This window comes from Vipera berus (assembly GCF_964194415.1).
Source record: "Vipera berus genome assembly, chromosome: 6".
Classification (NCBI taxonomy): Eukaryota; Metazoa; Chordata; class Lepidosauria; order Squamata; family Viperidae; genus Vipera; species Vipera berus.
The window spans coordinates 92,335,971-92,356,247 of NC_138208.1; the positions used below are offsets into that span (position 1 = coordinate 92,335,971).

The 20,277-nt window shown below is 60.4% G+C and overlaps 1 protein-coding gene across 1 annotated transcript in view; it reads right to left on the bottom strand.

Moving 5' to 3' along the window:
• Positions 1–20,277, bottom strand: part of SND1 (staphylococcal nuclease and tudor domain containing 1) — an 82,745-nt gene that overhangs the window by 61,620 nt on the left and 848 nt on the right. The window contains exons 2-10 of the mRNA XM_081330806.1: positions 19,877–20,026; positions 18,728–18,848; positions 17,554–17,632; positions 15,930–16,090; positions 15,707–15,798; positions 14,367–14,525; positions 13,399–13,505; positions 12,541–12,631; positions 10,177–10,290 (exon numbers count right to left, since the gene is read on the bottom strand). Coding sequence (XP_081186932.1) covers positions 10,177–10,290; positions 12,541–12,631; positions 13,399–13,505; positions 14,367–14,525; positions 15,707–15,798; positions 15,930–16,090; positions 17,554–17,632; positions 18,728–18,848; positions 19,877–20,026 — 1,074 coding nt within the window. The remainder of the gene's footprint in view (positions 1–10,176; positions 10,291–12,540; positions 12,632–13,398; positions 13,506–14,366; positions 14,526–15,706; positions 15,799–15,929; positions 16,091–17,553; positions 17,633–18,727; positions 18,849–19,876; positions 20,027–20,277) is intronic.

Genomic DNA, 20,277 nt, shown 5'->3' on the forward strand with positions numbered 1-20,277 from the left:
TCATTCGTGGCTTTGGAGTTGGGTATCATCAGTACGCTGATGATACCCAACTTTTCCTTTCGACCCCAAACCACCCCAGTGATGCCCTCAACGTGATGTCCCGGTGCCTGGAGGCGGTTCGGGTCTGGATGGGGAGGAACAGACTTCAACTCAACCCCGACAAGACTGAGTGGCTTTGCATACCTTCATCCCGGGTTTATTCGGATATTCCACCTCTGGCTATGGGGGGTGAATTATTACCCCCCGTAGATAGGGCTCGCAACTTGGGAGTCCTCCTAGATTCACGGCTCACCTTGGAAGACCATGTAGGAGCTGTGACTAGGGGGGCCTTCGCCCAGGTTCGCCTGGTGCGCCAGTTGCGGCCCTATCTTAGCCGGGATGATTTGTGCACGGTCACTCATGCGCTCGTGTCCTCTCGTCTGGACTACTGCAACGCTCTCTACATGGGGCTGCCCTTGAGGACCACCCGGAAGCTCCAACTGGTACAGAATGCAGCCGCGAGAGTTGTGTTGGGAGTCTCCCGATACTCCCACGTTACACCGCTGCTCCGTGAGCTGCATTGGTTGCCAGTTGTCTTCCGGGTGAGATTCAAGGTACTGGTAACGGTGTTCAAAGCCCTCCATGGCATGGGGCCGGAGTACCTTAGGGAACATCTGCTGCCGGCATCAAGCTCCCTGCGCCCTGTGCGTTCCCACAGAGAGGGCCTCCTCAGGGTGCCACCGATCAGAGAATGTCGATTGGTGGCCCCCAGGGGGAGATCCTTCTCTGTGGGCGCTCCGGAGCTGTGGAATCAGCTACCGGTAGAGCTCCGGATGGCGCCCGATCTTCGCTCCTTTCGTCACGATCTCAAGACGTTTCTGTTTGTACAAGCCGGCCTAGCCTGATGGGGATTGGTGGGGTTTTTTATTTTTGGTGCTTTAATTTTTAATTTGTTGTTTTAGAATTCTATTTTAACTGTTTTAACATGGGCAACTATTTAATCTCTTTTTAACGTTTGTATTAAGTATTTTATTCTGCCCTGTGAACCGCCCTGAGTCCTCAGGGAGAAGGGCGGTATACAAATATTATTAAATTAAATTAAATTAAACAACACTGAGCGACGTCTTTCCGATGCTGCCTGTGGACCTCCACGGCATCTGATTTTGGAGGCACGTCTGATCCTTCCTGGCAAGCCAGAGGGGATTCCAGTCCATGCCTTAATTGACTCTGGAGCCACCACAAATTTTATGGACTCAGCATTTGTGGCCAAATGGGCTGTTCCCCAGTGCCCGGTGGATCCGCCCATGTTAGTGGAGACTATCGATGGTCGAGTGCTCCTGTCTGGGCCAATTACGGCCGCCACGCAACCATTATGTATGGCCATCAGTTCCCATGTGGAGGCCATCCAGTTCTATATCACCTCAGATCTGCACTTCCCCGTGGTCTTGGGACTGGCGTGGCTCCGGGCGCATGACCCACAGATCTATTGGTCACAGAACTTGGTCACCTTCCCAAGCTTGCAGTGCGTGGACCACTCCCACCATATCTGTGCCGGCCAGGTAGAGGGTTCCCCAGGGGTTTCCTTGCCTCCCGAACTGTCCGACTTTGCTGATGTGTCCAGCGAGACAGAGGCGGATCAATTACCCCTGCACAGGCCCTATGACTGCCCCATTGATTTAGTCCCTGATGCGCCTCTCCCAGTGGGGCGTTTGTACTCCATGTCGGACCCCGAGTTGGCTGCATTGCGGGACTTTCTGGAGAAGAATTTGGCTTGCGGTTTCATCCGGCCCTCGTCCTCGCCAGTGTCTGCACCCGTGCTCTTCGTCAAAAAGAAGTCGGGCGAATTGCGGCTTTGCTGCGATTATAGGAAACTCAATGCCATCACGGTGCGCAATCATTACCCGCTGCCCCTCATCCCCGAACTCTTGGACCGACTCCGGGAGGCTAAGATCTTCACGAAACTGGACCTGCGTGGAGCTTACAACCTCGTCAGGGTTCGGCCGGGTGATGAGTGGAAGACGGCGTTTGGTACTCGCTATGGACATTTTGAGTACACGGTGATGCCGTTTGGCCTGACCAACGCCCCCGCTATGTTTCAGCATTTCATGAATGACATTTTCTGGGATTTGTTGGATCAGTTTGTCGTGATCTACTTGGACGACATCCTGATCTACTCCCCGTCACGTGAGGTGCACCATCAGCATCTCCATCAGGTCCTGCAGCGACTCCGAGAACATCGGCTGTTTGCCAAGTTGGAGAAGTGCCAGTTCTACCGGGTGACCATCGATTTCCTGGGTCACCGCATTTCTCCTGAGGGCATCGCCATGGAGCCGAGTAAGGTTGAGTCTTTGCAGAGTTGGCAACCCCCGCGTCGCATGAAGGATGTTCAGCGACTTCTTGGGTTCGCCAACTATTACCGAACTTTCATCCCTGGGTTTGCTGCCTTGACAGCCCCCCTCACTCGGCTCCTGCAGAAGAAGACTCGGTTCCAGTGGAACGCTCCAGAACAACGGGCTTTCCAGACTTTGAAGGAAGCCTTCATGAAGGAGCCCATCTTGAAGCATCCTGACTCGCAACAGCCGTTTGTTGTGGAGGCGGACGCCTCCGACATTGCCATTGGGGCAGTGTTACTCCAGGCAACGACGCCCAGCGGTACCCTCTTCCCTTGCGCGTACCATTCACGAAAACTGAACCCTTCAGAGCGCAATTATACAATCTGGGAGAAGGAGCTGCTGGCCATCAAAGCGGCGTTCGAGGCCTGGAGGCATCATCTGGAGGGAGCGCGGCATCAAATCAAGGTCCGGACGGACCATAAGAATTTGGAAAGCCTGCAGACCACTCGGAATTTGAACCAACGCCAGATCCGGTGGTCTCTTTTCTTTGCGAGGTTTGACTCCCGGGTTCGGTACATACCTAGCGGGCACAATCAAAGAGCGGATGCTCTGTCCAGGAAGCCCGAATATTCTGCCCAGGACAGTGATCCCCGTCGAGTCTTTTGCTGCGGTGCGGGAGCCGGTTGATATACGAGCTCGGATCCGGGAGGCACAGCAGCAGGTGTGGGTGGCTCAGCGGAAGGAGGAGGTGGGGCCAGATTCTCCTTGGACGGTCACGGATGGAGGGCCACTCAGGGGACTCATCCTCAGCCAGTGTCACGATAACCCGGCGGCGGGGCATTTTGGCCTGTTCCAAGACCCTGAACCTGGTCTCCCGTACCTTCTGGTGGCCCCAAGTCTGACACTACGTCCAGTCCTATGTTACCTCCTGCATCCCATGCAGGCAGGCCAAGTCAGCAACAGGGGCCCCGCCTGGATTACTGCAGCCTTTGCCGACACCCAAAAGACCCTGGGGGGCTGTGTCCATGGACTTTCTGACGGATTTACCCCCATCCTCTGGTTTTACGACAGTGTATGTGGTGGTGGACATGCTGACCAAGATGGCACACTTCATCCCCTGTCGCGGCTTACCGTCAGCCCGCGCCACTAGTCGTATGTTCATTCAGCAGGTGTTTCGGCTGCACGGCCTCCCTGATAGAGTCGTCTCTGATAGGGGGGCCGAGTTTACAGCCCGCTTCTGGCAGGAGTTGATGCATGCGTTGGATATCAAGATTTGCCTCTCGTCCGCGCATCATCCTCAAACTGACGGGGGAATCGAGAAGGTCATCGGTATGCTGGAACAATATCTGCGCTGCTACGTCAATCTGCAGCAAAACAATTGGGTGGACTATCTGGCCATACCTGAGTTTGCATTTAACAATTCGCAGCACACCTCCACACAGATGACACCGTTCTTGGCCAATGTGGGATATCACCCCCGGTTTTTCCCCCCTTCTCCCGTGGACTCACCGGAGCCGGCAGCGAACGACTTCATGGCAGAGTTACAGGCGATCCATCGATTGGGGCGACGGCAGTTAGAGAAGGCCAAGGCCGATTACAAAAGGTTTGCTGATCGGTCAAGACGGGATACGCCTCCACTATCAGTGGGAGATCGGGTCTGGTTGTCCACCAGGAACCTACCGTCAACACGGCCGGTGAGAAACTTAGATCACCGATATTTAGGACCGTTCCCAGTCGAGGCTGTCATCAATCCGGTCGCCTATCGCTTAACTCTGCCACGTTCCCTGCGCATGCACCCAGTCTTTCATCGGTCTCTGTTGGTCCCCGAGCAACCGGCCTGTCCACTCCGCCGAGCGGAACCTCCCCCATCAGGACCTCGTGATGGAGGCAGCACCCCCGAGTACAAGGTTGCCAGCATCAGGGATTCCCGTTGGCTGAAAGGTCGTTTCCAGTACCTGATTGAATGCAAAGGTTACGGACCAGAGGACTTCACCTGGGAAGACGCGACCGCCGTTCATGCCCCTGCGTTGGTGACCGCTTTTCATGAACAATTTGCATCCTGACCGCATCCGGATCGGCAGACCCAGGGGAAGGGCCCTGCGGTGCGGGATAGTGTTGTGATTCAGGGTCAGCCTGTGGGTTCGGCAGTTGGGTCGGATGACTCAGAGGAGGAGGGGGGTGTTGAAGACCTTGCTGAGGGGGTTGAAGATCTTGCTGATGATAGCCCTCAGCCAGGCCCCTCCCACTTGGTCACCACGGAGACCCAGCTGTGTGAGCCTGACAGTGTGGATGAAGATGACCCACAGCTGGCCCTGTTCAAGGACGCCCGACGCAGGAGGCAATTAGGAGTAAACAGAGGAAGGCAATGGGGCTTCTCGGAAGGAGGCAGAGAGAAGCCACGCCCTGAACTCTATATAAGGGGAATGTCTGGGAGGGCTGGTTTGCTGAAGGCAACCGCTCGGATGGTTCATGTTTCTTAAAGCTCCTGTTTCTTGGTTCGTGTCTTGTTTTTGTAGCTATAAATTTGGCAGGCGTAATTCCAGCCTCTTGCCGGTTGTAAAGGGGTTGTCCCTGCCTTTTCTGCAGGGCCGGTAGCAGGCTGGTACAGAACACTCCAGGACAGACAGCAGCGGAGGGACTTGGGGACTGGCCTAAGCGCCAAAGCCTTCTCCTGCTTCCCAGGCCTTAGGGCCCAACTCTTATTGTCTTCCTTAATATTTCCAAATTTGGCACTCCAGTACCCGGCCCTAAGTAGCAGCGTAACTTGCTCGTTTGTTGGGTAGATTTTAAAAAAACTGCTACGGCTGGCCACATAGCGATCCTAGGTAGCTCCCGACAATCAAGATGAAACAGAACCACCACCACCACCCCTCCGCCCCCTGACGTAAGCCCAGTCTGTCCCAGTGCCCGGGAGAAGAGCACGGTCTTCATGCCCTTCCAGAAGACTGAAGGGGGGGGCTCCTTGGGCCTCAGGAAGGAGGTTATACTAGAGGGCAGGGGAGGAGAGCGGGGGCTTCAGGGAAAGTGCAGGTCTAAAGCCCCCTCAGGTGACAGCGTTTGAGGGAAGCGACTACTCGACCTACTGGGGTGGGCAGGCACCCCCAGAGAGAAGCAGTCCTGCAGACAGCCTGGCAAATCACAGGCCAATATCAGGATCGCCAGAACTGCAAAATCTTCTGCATGCTGGGCCAGTCGCAACTTCCAGATAGTCTTCAAGGACAGCCCCAGGGGAAGCACACTGCAGTAATCCAATTGGGAAGTGACTCAGGCACAGTGAACAATACAAGAAGCTTTGGAAGAGGAACAAATTCTAACTAGCAAGTGTGAGACCGATTTGAAAATGGACTTACAAAATCCATTTTGTCATTATAATGACATAGAAAATTAAGGGGCATTGGAAAGAAACCTGCCATGTGTGAGGGGGGGAGGGGGGGAAGAGAGAGAGACCTGGATAATGTTCTCACATTGGATTTGTAAAACAGGCTTGTTAACATCTTGAAGTTTTGTGAAAAAGGGTAAAAAAAAAAGTTCTACCACGGTGTTTGATGAGTCCAAAGTTCAAGGGAGTTAGAAGCAGAAGGAATATAAAGTTGGGTGTTTGATCAAGGTTAAAATAAATATGTTATCTCTGGTCAGTTCCAAAGAGCCTTTGCTGATCTCAGAACTTAAATGAGGAGGCCTTGCAGGTCTCTTGAGAGGGGAGAAGAGGGATACTGAAAGAGATGGACAATCGTACTTTAAGGAGAAGCACTAAGTTATTAAAACTGACCAAAGGGAAGCCCCCTAACCCCCCCCATCCCTCCTGCCCTCTCTCACATGAGCCTCCCCCCATCCCCGCACACCAATCCCAGCCAGGAGATCGACCCCCCTGCTCCATGCTGCTGCCACCAGCGGCACCCGGGGCCAGGGAGAAGGGTCAGCCATCAGCAGCTCTGAAGAGGGAAGCCCATGACCGGACGCTAAGTAGCTGCTGATGGGGGCTCACCGCCCAGAGACCCCCATGGCCATTCCTGCCCCGCCAGGCAGGGGAGCCCAGCACACAAGGGAGCTGAAGGAGCAGCCTGGCAGAGACGCTCTACGGGGTAGGAAGCCCAGCGGGGGGGAGAGGGACCCGCCAGCTTTCCTTGACCACCCAAGGCCTCCCCTGCGTGGCTTCCAGCAGACAAGCCCAGGCCTGGCGAATCACACACGAGGCAAAGCCCACCCTCCCTCCCTCCAGAAGCCCGGCTGACGCCGGCAGAGGGGCAGGCCGACAACTCGGCCCAGCAGCCAGCACAGCAGGGCCGGGGCCGCTCAGAGGACGGGATCGTTGGGGAAGCGGCCGCTGGCGCTTTCATTTGAGAGACAGACTGGCGAATGGCCTGAAGTGCTCTCGTGCTCAAACAAGGTAACAGGAACAATTTCTTTGGATCATTAAACCGAGATGCTCAGCTTTAAATTTTCATGTTCCCTGCTCCACTACAGGAAACGAATGTGTGTCAATGTTCCCGTGGCCTTGTTTACGTTGCTGTGACCTTCCCACCTTGCTTGTAGCACAAACACGCAGCGGCAGCCGGGAGCTGATCGGGAAAGACAGGAGCCGAGGCAGTCACAGGAGGCTCCGCGGTGCAAACTTGGGGGGGGGGACACCACAAAGCCTCCCAGAGGCGAGGCCAATCAAAGACCCCAGAAAGGCAGGAGGAGGCTGTGATGAGCCAAGGTGGGGAAGGCGGGCAGGAACCTCAGAAGCAACCAGACCCCACCCGGTCCTCCATCCTCCAAAGGGGGCCAAGGTGCCCCCCCTCTCTCCTCCCGGAGGTGGCCATCCCAGAAGGGCCGGGGAGGGGGGCAATCCAGACCTCCTCCCTTATTACTGTTACCTTTGGAAATGTGAGCCTTCCCATGTAACGTTCTTCTTCACGGGGGGGGGGAAGCTTTCCCCCCCCCCCGGATTTGGCAGTTTAAAGAAATTAAGATAAAGAAGTGAGGCCTATTCCAGGAAAGTCAGAGGGGCTAAAGCAGTCCTTTGCTGGCCTCTTGCCTGGAAGGGCTTCCCAGCCCCAGGCGCCCCAAAATGCCAGCGCTGTCCCCCCTCCCCCATCAAAGGTGGAAATAAGCAGAGATCAGCCAGTGAGGCTGAGCTGAGATTCCTCCCCTTGCCATGAGCCAGTGGGGGGGGGAGAAAGACCACCTGGAGGGGCGACCCTCTGAGAGATCAGGGGGATCCAGGGCTGCTCCCTGCTGAGCGGATCACCTTCTCCACAAGAGTCCTGTGAGGCGCAAATGGGCCAATAACAGCTTTAACAGAAAGACCCTCCAGATCCCAACTCAAAAAAGGGAAAGCAAAATCAAGAAAACAGCCGGGGGGAGGGGGGGTCTCTACTACCAGTTTCCAGTCTTTGCTTCCAGATATCAAAATATAATCCATTTTTTAAACACAGAGTTTTGTCGCGCCGAGAAACATCATCAGAACTTTTGGACCCAAATAAATTTCCTTCCCTGCCTCCCAAAAGGAGCAGAACTTTGGGGCAAGCAGACCCCACTGGAAGACGGGCCCCTCCCCACCTCTGCAGTCCACATCTGTCTACAGCCTTCAATTTCCTCCCCCTCCCTCCCAGGTAAGAAAAGCTTTCGGCCTCCCCCACCCAAGGCCAGGCACAGGTGAGCTGGGAGGATCTGAGGCCAGAGAGGCTCTGTCGCCAGTTTCTTTGGGGGGGGGGGGTTGGGAAAGCATCCCAGGGGCTGGTCCTCCCCACACGCCCCAGGGTCAGCCTGAGCCCACCTGCCTGCCCTGGGCACGCAGCTAGTCCCCCAAACAGGCCCACCTGACGGGTGGAAGGAAGGGGCCTCTTCCGTGGCAGCCCTGCCCCGTGGCAGCCCTGGCCCCCCCCCCGAGGCTTAGCAGGCCCCCACCCTTCTCGCCTTCCGTGGGGCTTCGAAGGCCTGGCTTCCCCCCAAGTGCTGGGAGAGGACTAGGCAGTCGAACATCGGAACAGGTTTGGCAGCAGGGTTGCGTTGCTTTCGATGGGCTTAGCTGTACAGCTTTTCTGCCATTTTGTGCTGTTGATTGGGGGCCACCCAGAGGCAGCTGGATAAATATTTTAAGTAAATAAACAAACCCTCCTCAGTCCTTCCCGCCAACTGCCACCCGTCGTCTCCTGGGCATCCCACCCAGCCAGCCGGATGCCCACTGGAGATCGGGGCAGCGGCTTTGTGCGGGGGTGGGGAGGAGGGCTCGTTTCTGCCTCCAAACACGCAATGAAGGGCAGCCTGGGGTTGGGGGAAGGGAGGCACCTATTCTGTTGCAGAGGAGATCCACACACACACACAGCAGGCCCCTCTCTCCACACACTGCTGGCACATCCCACTCCTGCGTGGAAGACAGCAAACGTGCCCACCGCGGTCAAAGGCCTCCGGGCAGCGTGGGCTGAGGGGTGCATCCACCGCTGCCCGCCCAGGTTTGCTGCAGCCTGTCTGGCCCAGGAGGGGGAAGCTCTGCTCAGCCCAGTCCCTCCTCCCCTCCCGTCTCCAGGGACCACCAGAGGCCCCTCCCCACAAAGCCGAACAGGCCTGCCAGCCTCAGGCGAGGGCGCCAGCCATTCTCGCGGAGCCAAGGGGGAGAGGTGCCACCAGACGGCCCCAGGGCTCTCTGTGAAATGGGCTTCAGCCCCCCAAAGGGGATCCACGCACAGCTCCTTTGGAGAGCTAGTCTGGGAGGCTGCTCCATCCCCACAGCCAGCAGGCCACACTACTGGGGGCACAACCGTCTCACTAGCCATTTCACCAAAGAGGCGTCAGCCCAAGGAGTCTTGTTTTGGGGGCAGAGGCCCCAGTGGGTCTTGTGGAAAGGGGAACTTGTGGAAATGCGCCAGCCACGCCAACCTGGGGCACGCTGCACGCGAGCACCCAGGATCTCCAGCCGGAGACTCTGCCGCCAACTGTCTGCCCCCCCCCCGCGCCCCAGAGACCCACTCGGGCCGCTCAGCTGCCCTCCCGGCACTGTCACGCTCCGGATGGGAGAATCACCGGTGGGAATTTCTGGACTGGGGCCGCTGCTCCTGCGGGTAGGAAAGCCTCCCGGGGTCAGAGGCCCACGAGGGCCTGTCCGGGTGATCCTCTTTTACTGGGAAGTGTCGTCCAGCGTGGCTCCTGGCCGCTCAGCTCCCCGAGGAGCCCTCCCGCCTGTCGCAGTCCAAAGCCTGGCCGCTTTCACCACCAGTTCGGGGGGGGCACACTTATATCCAGCCTTTCTATAACTGAACCAGCTGCAAACTGGCTGCCGATTCTAATGCAGTTTCCAAAGCCAGACCTATAGCCCCTTTGCCACGGGGTGCCGGTCAACGGGCCGGCCGTTCCTCAGAAGGACCGGCAGCCAAAAGCCGGGCTACTCCTGCCAGGCCTTGGACGAGCTCGGCAGAGCCGGCCCTAGAGGCATCTCCTCTGGCCAAGGAGAAGAAGAGCCCAAAGCTGAAGCCCCGCCCAGGAATCGGCCGTGCCGCAAAGGAAATGGCTGCCGGGACGTCCTTGCCTCCAGGAGAGGCGTGGGGGCTCCTAAGCTGCTCAGGCGCCAAACAGACCCCCCCAACAGCAGCGCCCTCCTCCTCCTCCTCGGATGGGGGAGAGGAGCCTCGGTTCCCACCCAAGAAAGCCAACGTCCCAGAGGGCAGCAGAAGAGCGAGCCAGATGCGCCCAGAGGGAGACCCCCAAGGGGGGCTCAGCTGTTTCTCTCTTAAGACCAGACTCTCCAATCGCCAGGCGAGTCGCTGTGTGGCGACACCAACATTAAAATCTGCTCCTCTTTGGCGGGGCTGAAGCCCAACCCAGACCAGCTGACGCCGGGAGGAACGCCGTGCCCATCCTTCCCTCCCTGGAAGGCGTGTCCTACCTGAGGGCCTTCCCCCTCCAGTCTGGGAGGCCGGATACTGGCCAGGTGGATGGTTTTGTAGTCCCCGGAATTCAGCTTCAGCACAACGGCGTCTGCGTTGAGCACCTGCATCACCTGGGAGGGAGGGAGGGAGAGGAAGGGAGCAGGGGCTGAGCCAGGCTGTCCTGGGCCACCCACGCTCCCCCGGCCCTCTCCCAGCACCCCCAGGAGGAGACCCCCCTCAGCCTCACCGCAGCTCAGACAGCTGGGCCCCAGAGCGCCCCTTCCCTTGAGGGCCCCCTTCAGCAGTTCCATCGCCAGCCACCCAGGCCCGCCTCACGGGGGCTCTGGCTGCACCCCCCCTCCCTCGCCACCCCAAGAGGAATCCCCAGGCTCTGCGAATGCCACCAGCAGGAAAAGAAAGCAAGCACCCCCAGAGCACGGCGGGCAGGCAGAGCCCTGAACGGTGTGGCCCGGCTGGCTGCCCGGGGAGCTCAGGGTCCGCCTGAAGAGGACGGGGGTGGCGCCCAGAGCCAAGCACAGGTCCCACCGCAAGGGTCTCCTGGACTGCCTTGGCCCCAAAATGTGCCCCACCTGCATACTCCCTGCCGGGGCCCCGGGCACCCACCACCACCACCCTTTCCTGAACTGCCCCATATTTTCTCCTCGGCAGTCTGTGACTCGTCTGCTTAGAATTTCCCACCTCGCCCGGCGAGGCTTGAGGGAGTCCGTGGGCCAGATCCCGGCCAGCACTTTCAGAAATGACCTACTGTGCACACGTGTAACTAGCCTCTCTGCACAATCCGGATCCCACCTGGTCACCTCCTCCCGACGTGGCCACCCTCTTGCGCCCGTCCCTGCGACCGTGGCCGGAGCCAGGGGAGCCCCCCTCCTGGCCCCTTCTTCAGGAAGGACACTCTGGGCCCCTGCAACCTGGGCCCGGTCGACGCTCCAACAGCTGGCAGAGCCTCCCCGGGCATCGGACGGAGGAGGGGGCGGGTCTCCCGCTCCGGCTAAAAACGCCGCCCACCTCATCTCCAGGGCCCTTCAGACATCACTAGAGATACGGGCGGGCCTCAGCTCGGTCTCCTCCCCTGGACCCAGCGCCATTAAGGGCAAACCGGGTCAGAGAGAGGGCTCGGGGCACAGGCAAGTGGAAGAAGCCGTCTCAGGACCAAACCTGCGGTTGTTTGGCATAAATGCCCATTGCTGGGATTTCTAAGCTGTAGCTGGCCGGGGTGAGGCATCCCAGATGGACGGCCACGGCCGCTTAGCAGCGAGCAAGCAGAAAGGGCAGCCACAGCAAGCCTTCCGGACCCATCGCCCATCTTTGCCTCGCAGAAGAAGCCAAAAAGATTTTGCTAATTCGTTCATCCAATTCGTATACCGTTCACCTCGTACGCGTAACTCTGAGTGACCCCGTAGTAGCTGGCTAAAAATACGCACCGATGGAATATATTTAACTCTCGGCTTCAGCTTCTTTCGACTGAAGATCTGCTCTACTTCCCAAAAACGCCCCAGGGACCCTCTGACAGCCCTGGGGCTGGAGGAGGAGGGGGGAGGGGGGGCTCCCTCCAGACACAACTGGCCCAGCAGAGTAGAAGAAGGCAACCAGCACCACCACCACCCCTCCTGGCAGCTGCCACAAAGGCTATTGGGGGTGGGTGGGGGGTGGCCGAAGGAGAGTCCCACAGAGTCCAGCCTCCTTTGACAGCTGTGCCCAAGGGGGGACAGAGCCCAACCCCAACCCGGCTGCCTGCACGGTGGGGCCCTTTGCTGATCAGAGGGGGCACTGGCTCCCTTCCGGCGAGGGGGGGGGCTGCTCGCCACCCTTCTGGGAACCGAGGCAGGGAGCCCCAGTCGGCCAGCCAAATTTACTGTGAGGCCGCATTAAGAGCGCCAGCCAGGCGGCCTCTTATGCCCTGCCAGATGCAGCAATGGCGCCACCTGGCGGCCGTTTCCAAGCAGAACTTGGGCGCCACAGTACCAGAGCTTCCTGACGGGGCTGCAACACGCCCCAGCGTGTGCGGCACAAGCCAAGCTGCCCCCCACGCCTGTCTAGCAGGGATCTGCAAGCCAGGGGAGGCTTCCCAGGCCGTGGCCCTGGGCTGCCTGGCCCCACTGCTTTCTCAGGCAGCCTGGGGTTCCTGGGGGAGCCGAGGCCGCCTGAGGAAGCAGCCTCAGGGCCGAGGACGGTGAGCACCTGCGCAGGTGAGGGCCCACCCTGCTCGTCGCCTTGGCATGTTTTCGGCCTAGAATGAGCAACAGACCGGACGGCCCCTGCGACTGGACGGCCCCCAAACCCTCTCCTCCAGCCCCTAAGCCCCCCCCCCGGGGAGCAGCCCAGGCAATCGACCGCAGAGCCCTTCAGCAGCGCTCGCCTACCTTGGCCTGAAATTGCTTCTCCTTCTGGTCCAGATTGGCCGTGGGCGCCACGTAGTCCCTCCAGATCCTGAGCTTATGTTCCTTGGCGTACCTGGGCCAACAGGAACAGGGGGGTTGACTGGCCCCATCCGAAGCTGCTTCCCGGCTCTAGCTAACCCGGCTGCTCGGGCTGCCGTTGGCCTCCTCCCTCCAGGAAGAGCTGAGCATTTATGCAGGCAGCCTCCACCCACGTTTGGCACACGGCCGGACGGGGGCCGCATGAAGCAGACTGCACATTGCCCCCAGCAACGGACACCATCGGTGTCCCCTGAACGTGCGAGTTACGGGTCCTCAGGAGGGAGAAGCTGGTGAGGCCAAAAAAGTGCCCATCTTCCCGTCCCTCCTGGAGGGGCTGCCTGAACACCCCAGCAGTGCTTGGGGCCCAAACTAGGGCCACCCACGTGGTGGAAAATCTCCGCTACAACGGGATGAAAGTGTTGCCGCAGACTCTCACCCCCTTTCTAAGCCAAACAACTGTGCGTGCCTCACCCTCAACGCAACTGCCAAGGTGGCACAAATACCACAGCAGGCTCTGCACACTTCAACAGCTTCCCCCTTAGCGCCCCAGAGCCGGGGATCGGGGAGAGAACCACACCAGGCAAAAGGCAGCTTAATGTGGGGCCCAGCCACAACCACCTGCCTGGCTAGGCAGGGCACACACTCCTTGAGGGCAGGGCAGGCACACACTCCCTGGCTGGCGGCTCCATCGGGCCCCCCCCAATCTCAGCTCCAAAGCTGCTTTGCTGCTCTGGCGCTTGCTCACGGACACCCCCCCCGAGGACCTGAGCAAAGCCACCCAGGCAGGACGGCCCGCGTTACCGTTCTGCAGACCGCAGCTTCTCCGCCCCCCGGGTGTAGACGGCCATGGACCAGTCAACGCAGCGCGCAAAGCCTTCCTTCAGCAGCAGCTCCGTGATGTTTCCGTTCTGGTGGGAGAGGAGACGGCTGTCAGGGACACACGGCAACCTCTCCCCCAGGCAGCTCCCCAATTCACACCCCCAGCCTCTGGGCAGCCACGCCTGCCAGGCTGGGACAGCTTCCCCCAGCCCCCTGCAAGCAGAAAGCTCCTCTCTGGCATCCCCCCCCCAGCAGGACAGGGCTGGTCCCAGGGAGGGAGAAGGGGCAACGAGGAGGGCAGACAGAGGAGGGAACCGGGGGCAAACCTGCCCACCAGGAGCAGCCGGCTGGCTCTGGGCCCAGGTATGGCCCAGAGGCAGCCTCGGCTGCAGTGGGCTTCCAGGTGCGAGTCCAGGCGTAAGCTGCCCCTGTGCAGCCCTTCATGGCATTGACGCAACCACCCCCTTCCATTTTTATGCCAAGGACCCAACAGAACTCTGGATGCCATCTGCCGAGCGGTGGCATTTGAGGGGACCCAACACCGTGCCTCCCCTGCCCTGCCCTGCCCCCTGCCCGCTTGAGGTTCAAGGAGCCTGGGGGGGGGAGCCTTGTAGGCCGTTGTTGTTTTTTTTACCCTGCTCTGCATCTGCCTGCCTGAGTGAAGTCCATGGGACTCGTGGCTTTTAACCTGTATGCTACCTGAGTCATTATGGGCTGGGTGGCTTCATAAAATGACCAATAAATAAACTGCCCGGCGAGACCGTCTAGTCGGTCAGAAAAGGAGACGGCAGCGAGGAGGGAATCCTGGGAGGAAGAACGACTGGGCAGTTTATTCATTTCAAAGCATGACCCTCACCTGCGCTCTGCGTTGCCCGTTCCCCTCTTCCGCTCTCAGGGGTGGCTCCCATGAACCTCTCGGTGCACCAGCCCCCCCCCCCGCCCCCACTTGCCGGGTGCAAGACGGTGCCCAGGATGTTCTGGTTGTGGCAGCTCTCCAGCACGATCTGCACGTCTCTCTGCAGCAGCCGCGACTCTGTGAAAAACTTGGCTTCCGCCGCAAAGGGCTCGGGGGTCTCCGTGCCGTCTGCCTCCCGCTTGAAGGTGGGGCACTGGAAGGAGAGGGCCAGGTCAGGGCCCCACGGCAGGGCAAGGAGGGAAACCCACAACGGCCTCTGTTTAGCTCTGCCACAAGGCTGCGCGCCTGCTATGGGTTTTACACACACACACACACTCAAGGCCACCCCGAACGTGGACAGACCCTCCCTCCCTCCCTCCCTGGCCTGCCCCAGGGGTGTCTGGGAGAGAACGCCTCACCAGCCCTCATTAGAGTGGTGGGGAATTCCAGCCTTTGGCCCCCTAACTGCACAGAGGCAGCCTCAGGGCCCGAAGAAGGGAGCTCCGCTTAACAGGGGCCCAGCGAGGTCCAACCTTGCCCAGCGCCAGCTCCTCGCCCAGAACGAGGATTGCAGCTGCCTGGAGCAGCCTGGAACGGGTCCTGGGGGGGGGCTCGGTTATCACCCCGAGACCCCTTGACGGCCAGGCTGTCTGAGGAAGCAGCTGCCCTGATGGGACTAGCCTGCCCGGCCGGTTCCAACCAAAAGGGCCACTGCTGCGGGCCCCCTCAGCCAAGGCAGCCCAGCCGGTGGGGACCAGGGAGCAGCCTTTCCTGCTGTGGCCCCCACCCTTCTGGCCTTCCGACCGGCCTGGCTGTGCTTGGGGCCCCAGTGGGAGTGCCACCCTCTGGAGCAGGCTGATGGGGAAGGGAACACCTGTCACCTCCTCCCCGGGCGCACTTGGCCACCTGCCTAGCTTAACTGAACTAAGTTTAAGATCCTTACCCGTTCAATATTTATACTGTGGTGCGTTTTAACTGAACGTCTGCAAGTGGCCCAGAGTCACCTCTGGTGACATGGGCAAATTTAATACATGCGTATACGCACACATACATGCAGCTGAGCTGGAAAAGGCGCCGGGATAAGCTGGGGGCTGCTCAGATGCTGGAAAGCCAGAGTGGGCAGGAGCGGTCCTCCCCCCCCATCTCCCAGGGCTCCAGAGGGAGGGAAGCTCAGAAGAGGCCAAAGGAAGCTCTTATTTGGGTGGGATCCTTCCAGCAGATTTGGTGGTGGCCAGTAACGGGGATGGCTTTGAAAGAGGACCAGCTCCTTTAAGGGAACCCTCCTCCCTCCACGTCACAGTCTGGGGGTGCAGCACCGTGGCTCCTCCTGTCTTAAACCACCAGAGGCTGGACTAGAGGGGGCCTCAGACGCGTCTCTTCGTGGGAGAGGCTGACCTTGATGCCGGACAACATGACGGTGACCAGGTAGTAGTCTGGCAGGAGCAAGGCCCGGACGACACTCCCATCCCGGACGTGTTCGATGATGGCTGCCGAGAAAAACCACTCAGCACCTGATCCAGCCCCTCCCTACACTCCCCCCCCAAGAGGAACACAAAGCCAGCCATGCCCCCCCCCCCGCCCCAAGCAAGCCTCACCCCAACCACGAAACGGCACTCACCGTTCACGGGCTTCTGGTGCATGGAATCCACAAAGTGCCGGGGGTTCTCGAGGGTGTACTTGAGGTCTCGGACCGTGTGAGAGCCTGTCCCCTCGCTCCACATCCCCTTCTTGGCGGTCTTGGCCTGCTCCTCCAGTTCGGCCAATCTGCTCTGCTCAGGGCTAGGCAGGAGGAGAAAAGTCCTCCGTGAGAGGGGGGGGCCTCGCGACGCCAACGGGGCAGAAGATCCCACCAGGTCTGGCCAACGCAGCCCTTCCTCCCCCTCTTCCCCACGGACGAGCCAAGTTCCCAACAAGCCTCCTGGGACCCAGGAGTGGGGCTCCCCTCCTGCGCAGCAGCTAGGGCGAAGTCCCCGTGCCCAATTCCCCAAACTCTCTGCTCCTCCGCCTGACACGGTCTTTGGGGCCGGGAATTCCAAGAGGAGGTGTTGTGGAACTACGCCCTGGTTTGCATCTGGTCTTCTAAAGAGGCAAATTTTGCACCTTGGAAGCAACGGGGTCACCACGCAAATCTGCCCGTTCTCTTTGTAGGACTGAATGGGCCTGCAGACTTTGTGCCCGGGGTCAGCAGTAAACCAGGGGTGGGATGCAACCCTGGGACCCCTGACCGGATTTTCACCTGGGATGCTCAGAGGCTCAGCTCTCTCACCAGCAGCTTCCGTGGGGCGGAGACCTTCCCCACCGGAAGCCCCACTTCCTTCCAGCTGCTGGGAAGACTCACACTGGACTGCGCCCCTGCTCCTTGAAAGCAGCTGCTGCCCCACAACCTCCCCCACTTCACAGCCCTGCAGCCTGCTAGCCCAGCAAGGACCCCAAGCCTCCCCCAGTTGAGGGGGGGGAAAGGCAGCGAAGCAGCCAGCCTGCCACTGCGCCACAGACCCCTGTGCGTGTGCAGAGGGCTGCCACTCCAGCCTCCCGTCTCCATCTGCGTGTCAGCCTCGCTCCCACCTCAGAGCAGGCCTTCAGCCAGGGGCTGCAGCAACGACTCCATGGACTCTCAGAGGGCAGAGAAGGGGAGCCCCCCCCACCCGGAAGCTGGCAGCCAGGCTGCTCCAACAAAGTCACTGCCTGCCACCTACGCTGCCCCCCCCATCATAAGAGGGGGGAAGTGGGATGTGAGCCGCACTTCCACTATGACTGGCCAGGGATTCCCCTCCTCTGCCTGGCAGAGCAGCTGCTATGACCCACCCGGGACTTGGGGGGAAATCACCTAAAGGTCCTCCTGCCTTCACCCTGCAGGTTGCCCACTGTCTCGTGACCTTCCAGGCTATGGGTTGCTCTGACCCTTTTGTGGGTCGGCAGCCCAAAGGCCCCCAACGCACAGCCAGGCAGCCCGGGCGGGCCAAGGGCAGAGCTGCCACGGAGGCCTGATTCACCCGACAGCCTTCCGCTCCTCAGCTAGCTCTGGCACCTCTGACACCCAGCCTGGCGGGAGGCCCCTTCCCTTTGGGGGCCCTGCGTGGGACAGCCCTAGAGCGGTGCTTCTGGAGCTGCAGCAACAGCCGCAGAGAGCCGGATTCTTCCTTGAGCGGGCAGCAAAGTAGAACGGCCTGCCTTTGGGAACTCGGTGCCCGGGTGTGCCCGCCGGGCAGAGGCTGCTGCCATTGTGCACGAAGCCGACTTACTTATTGGCTCGGATCCCTTCCCGGCGACAGGCCAGCCCCTCGGCCACCAGGGTCTCGGCGATGTTTTCCCCGGTTGTGTCTGCAATCAAGACAGCGGTGTTAAGGAAGTGGGGGGAAAAGGAGGCCAACCGTGCCTGAGGCTCCCACCAGCACCGCCAAAGCTAGCCCGGTGCCCAGTGCCCGTCACCGGGCGTCACAGCAGGCGCCTGGCCCGAGCGGAAAGTGTGCCCAGGTCCCCCAGGCCCCATTTGCTGCAGGGGCAGAAAGAGCTGCCTTTGCTGGGCCCTCCAGAGAGGCCAAAGCCAGAGGCTCCCCCTGCTGCCCTCTTGGCCACTAGGGCCCGGCAGGCGGAGCCACAGAACATCTCAGGCTGGCCGTTCCCCCCAGACCCTCAACGCGCAGCGGTGGGAGGATTGACTGTATCGGTTGACTTCCCTGATCTAGGACTCGGGGGGGGGGGTGCAGAAGGGTTAAACTGATCAGAAAGAAATAAATAAGAATAGTTTAATTTTAAAAAGCCCTTTTTTAAAAAAAGGGCATTCGTGTTCCTCAGGACACGAGGAGGAGCCATCCTATGCGTGAGCCAAGGGCCACCCTGGAGGAGCCTCCGGCACCCTTTGCAAGGAGGATACCCAAACCAAGCAGGCAGGGCTGCCTGGGCACAAGATGGTGCCCGAGGGGCTCCACAAGGAACAAACCGCCCTCCCACTTGGGCCCAGAAGGCCCTGGGACCGCGCTGGCTGAACCGCTCCATCGGGGCCTTGCCTGGCTCCTGGGAGCTTCTGGGTCGCCTCCCACAGAGCAGGCTGGAGGAGCCCAAGCACCCGCCAACCTGGCAAAGGCCCCACAGTGGCCACCCCTCCGAAGCAGGTGCTGCGAGAGCGGAAGTGGCAGGCCGGCTCCCCGGGGAGAGCGGCGTGCCTGCCCAGAACCAATACTGGGGCCACGACCACCAGTTGCCACGGGGTTTACCGAAGAGGAGCAGCCCAGTCTTAGGCGGCTTTCCCTGTGCGGGCCACAACAGCCGCCGGGGCCTGGCTCAGCCCCAGGGAAGAGGCTAAACAGAGTCATCAATCTGGGATGGCCCTTGACCACCGATCGGAGAGGACCTCCCCCAACGGCTTCCTAGAGGTCCTGTGGGAGAGCCCCCCGCAAAGCAGGGAAGGCCTCTCACCTTTGCCCAGGTACACCATGCCGTACTCCCGCCGGGGAGAGGTCTTGTACTCCACAGAGAAGCAAACGTCTTTGCCAATCAGCTTCTTCCTCAGAAGCTCACGAGCAGGAAACGCCCAAGGCTGGCAAAGCAAGAGGAAACACACACACACACACACACCCCTCTGGTTAGCCAGAGCAGCCCAGGCAATGCTAACCCTCTCTACTGGTACCCCCCCAGACGGGCAATTGCCCACCCTCTCCCCCCGGCCTCACTGCCCGTAACCATCGCCAGAGTCGTCCCCGGAAGCCCAACAGGGGAGCAGGAGAGCCTGGCTGGGCAAGGGGGGCCGGTTCACCCTCTCGGAGACCTGCCCCCACTGCGTGGGTTCTGGGCCCCTCACCCAGCGCAGCAGAGGGATCTCCCTGTGCTGGGACTGTCTGGGTGTTAGTGGGGCGGGGGGGTGGCCGAGGAAGCCTTACAGGCGGCACTGGGCCCCTGCCCTCTCAGGGGAGGCACAGCCTCAACACCCACCAGGCAGTTCTGGGCACTCGCCGTCCCACCCTATAAATCCCCGCATGAGCCACCCAAAGCATCCGCTCAGTCCAGGAAACGGAGACCGGGTGTGTTTCCGGACAAGACTGATTTTCCACCCTTCTCAGGACCAGACTGCCTAAATCGGACTCATTACGAACACACGAGCAGCTCCCCCCCTGCTCCCAACTCCCCCCCCCCCAGTTCCAGGCGTTTCTGAAGGGAAAACTGACCCAGCAGCTGAGAATAAAACCCGACAAAGGGATGGCGGCCTCAGGCCTCTCTGGCAGCCAAGGGGACCAGAGCAAAAGCCGCCCCCTCCCCAAGGAGGCCAGAGGCCGGCTGCAGTTTCTCCCCGCCCCCCCCCCAAGGCTCAGCCAGCAGCTGCTCGAAGGACAGGACCCTTGGGGTGAGCAGCGGCAGCACCCGCTGAATGACACCCGGCCAGGGGAGGAACTGCCGGTTCCAAGTGGGGGAGAAACAGGCCGCGGGGGAGGGGGGCACCTTCGCCACTGTTCTGAATGGCCGTGATTGATGGCGACCCGCACTGGAACCTACCAAGGACCAGCTGGGGGGGAGGGGGGAGACAGAGCAGCCGAGGCTCTGGGATCCGAAGCCCTGGGGTTGGGACCCTACCTCGTCAGGGGTGTCCTTGCCATCGGGCTGCCCCGCAGCTGCTCGTCGCGCCAGGGTCCCGGCCCGGATGTTGCTGAGATTGATCTGTCTCTCGGGAGGCGGGCCTCCACGGGGCTGGCCCCGGACAATGATGGCGCAGCCCGAAAGGACCTGGCGAGGAAAGAAGACAGGCAGGCGTTAGGAAGGGCGGCCAAGACCCGCCCCACAGCCCGGCAGGCCCCACTTCCACAGGAAGCACCCAGAGAAACCCGTCCCACGAGCCGTGGCCAAGCAGCAGGGGGAGGGGGGAAATCGGCCCTCCTGCGAAGCTGCCTTTGAGAAAGGAGCTGACTCTGCGGGGCATCTGCCAAACGCCAGAGCTCCGGCTGAGGTCCAGCACGCAGGCCGAGCAGAGGAAGAAG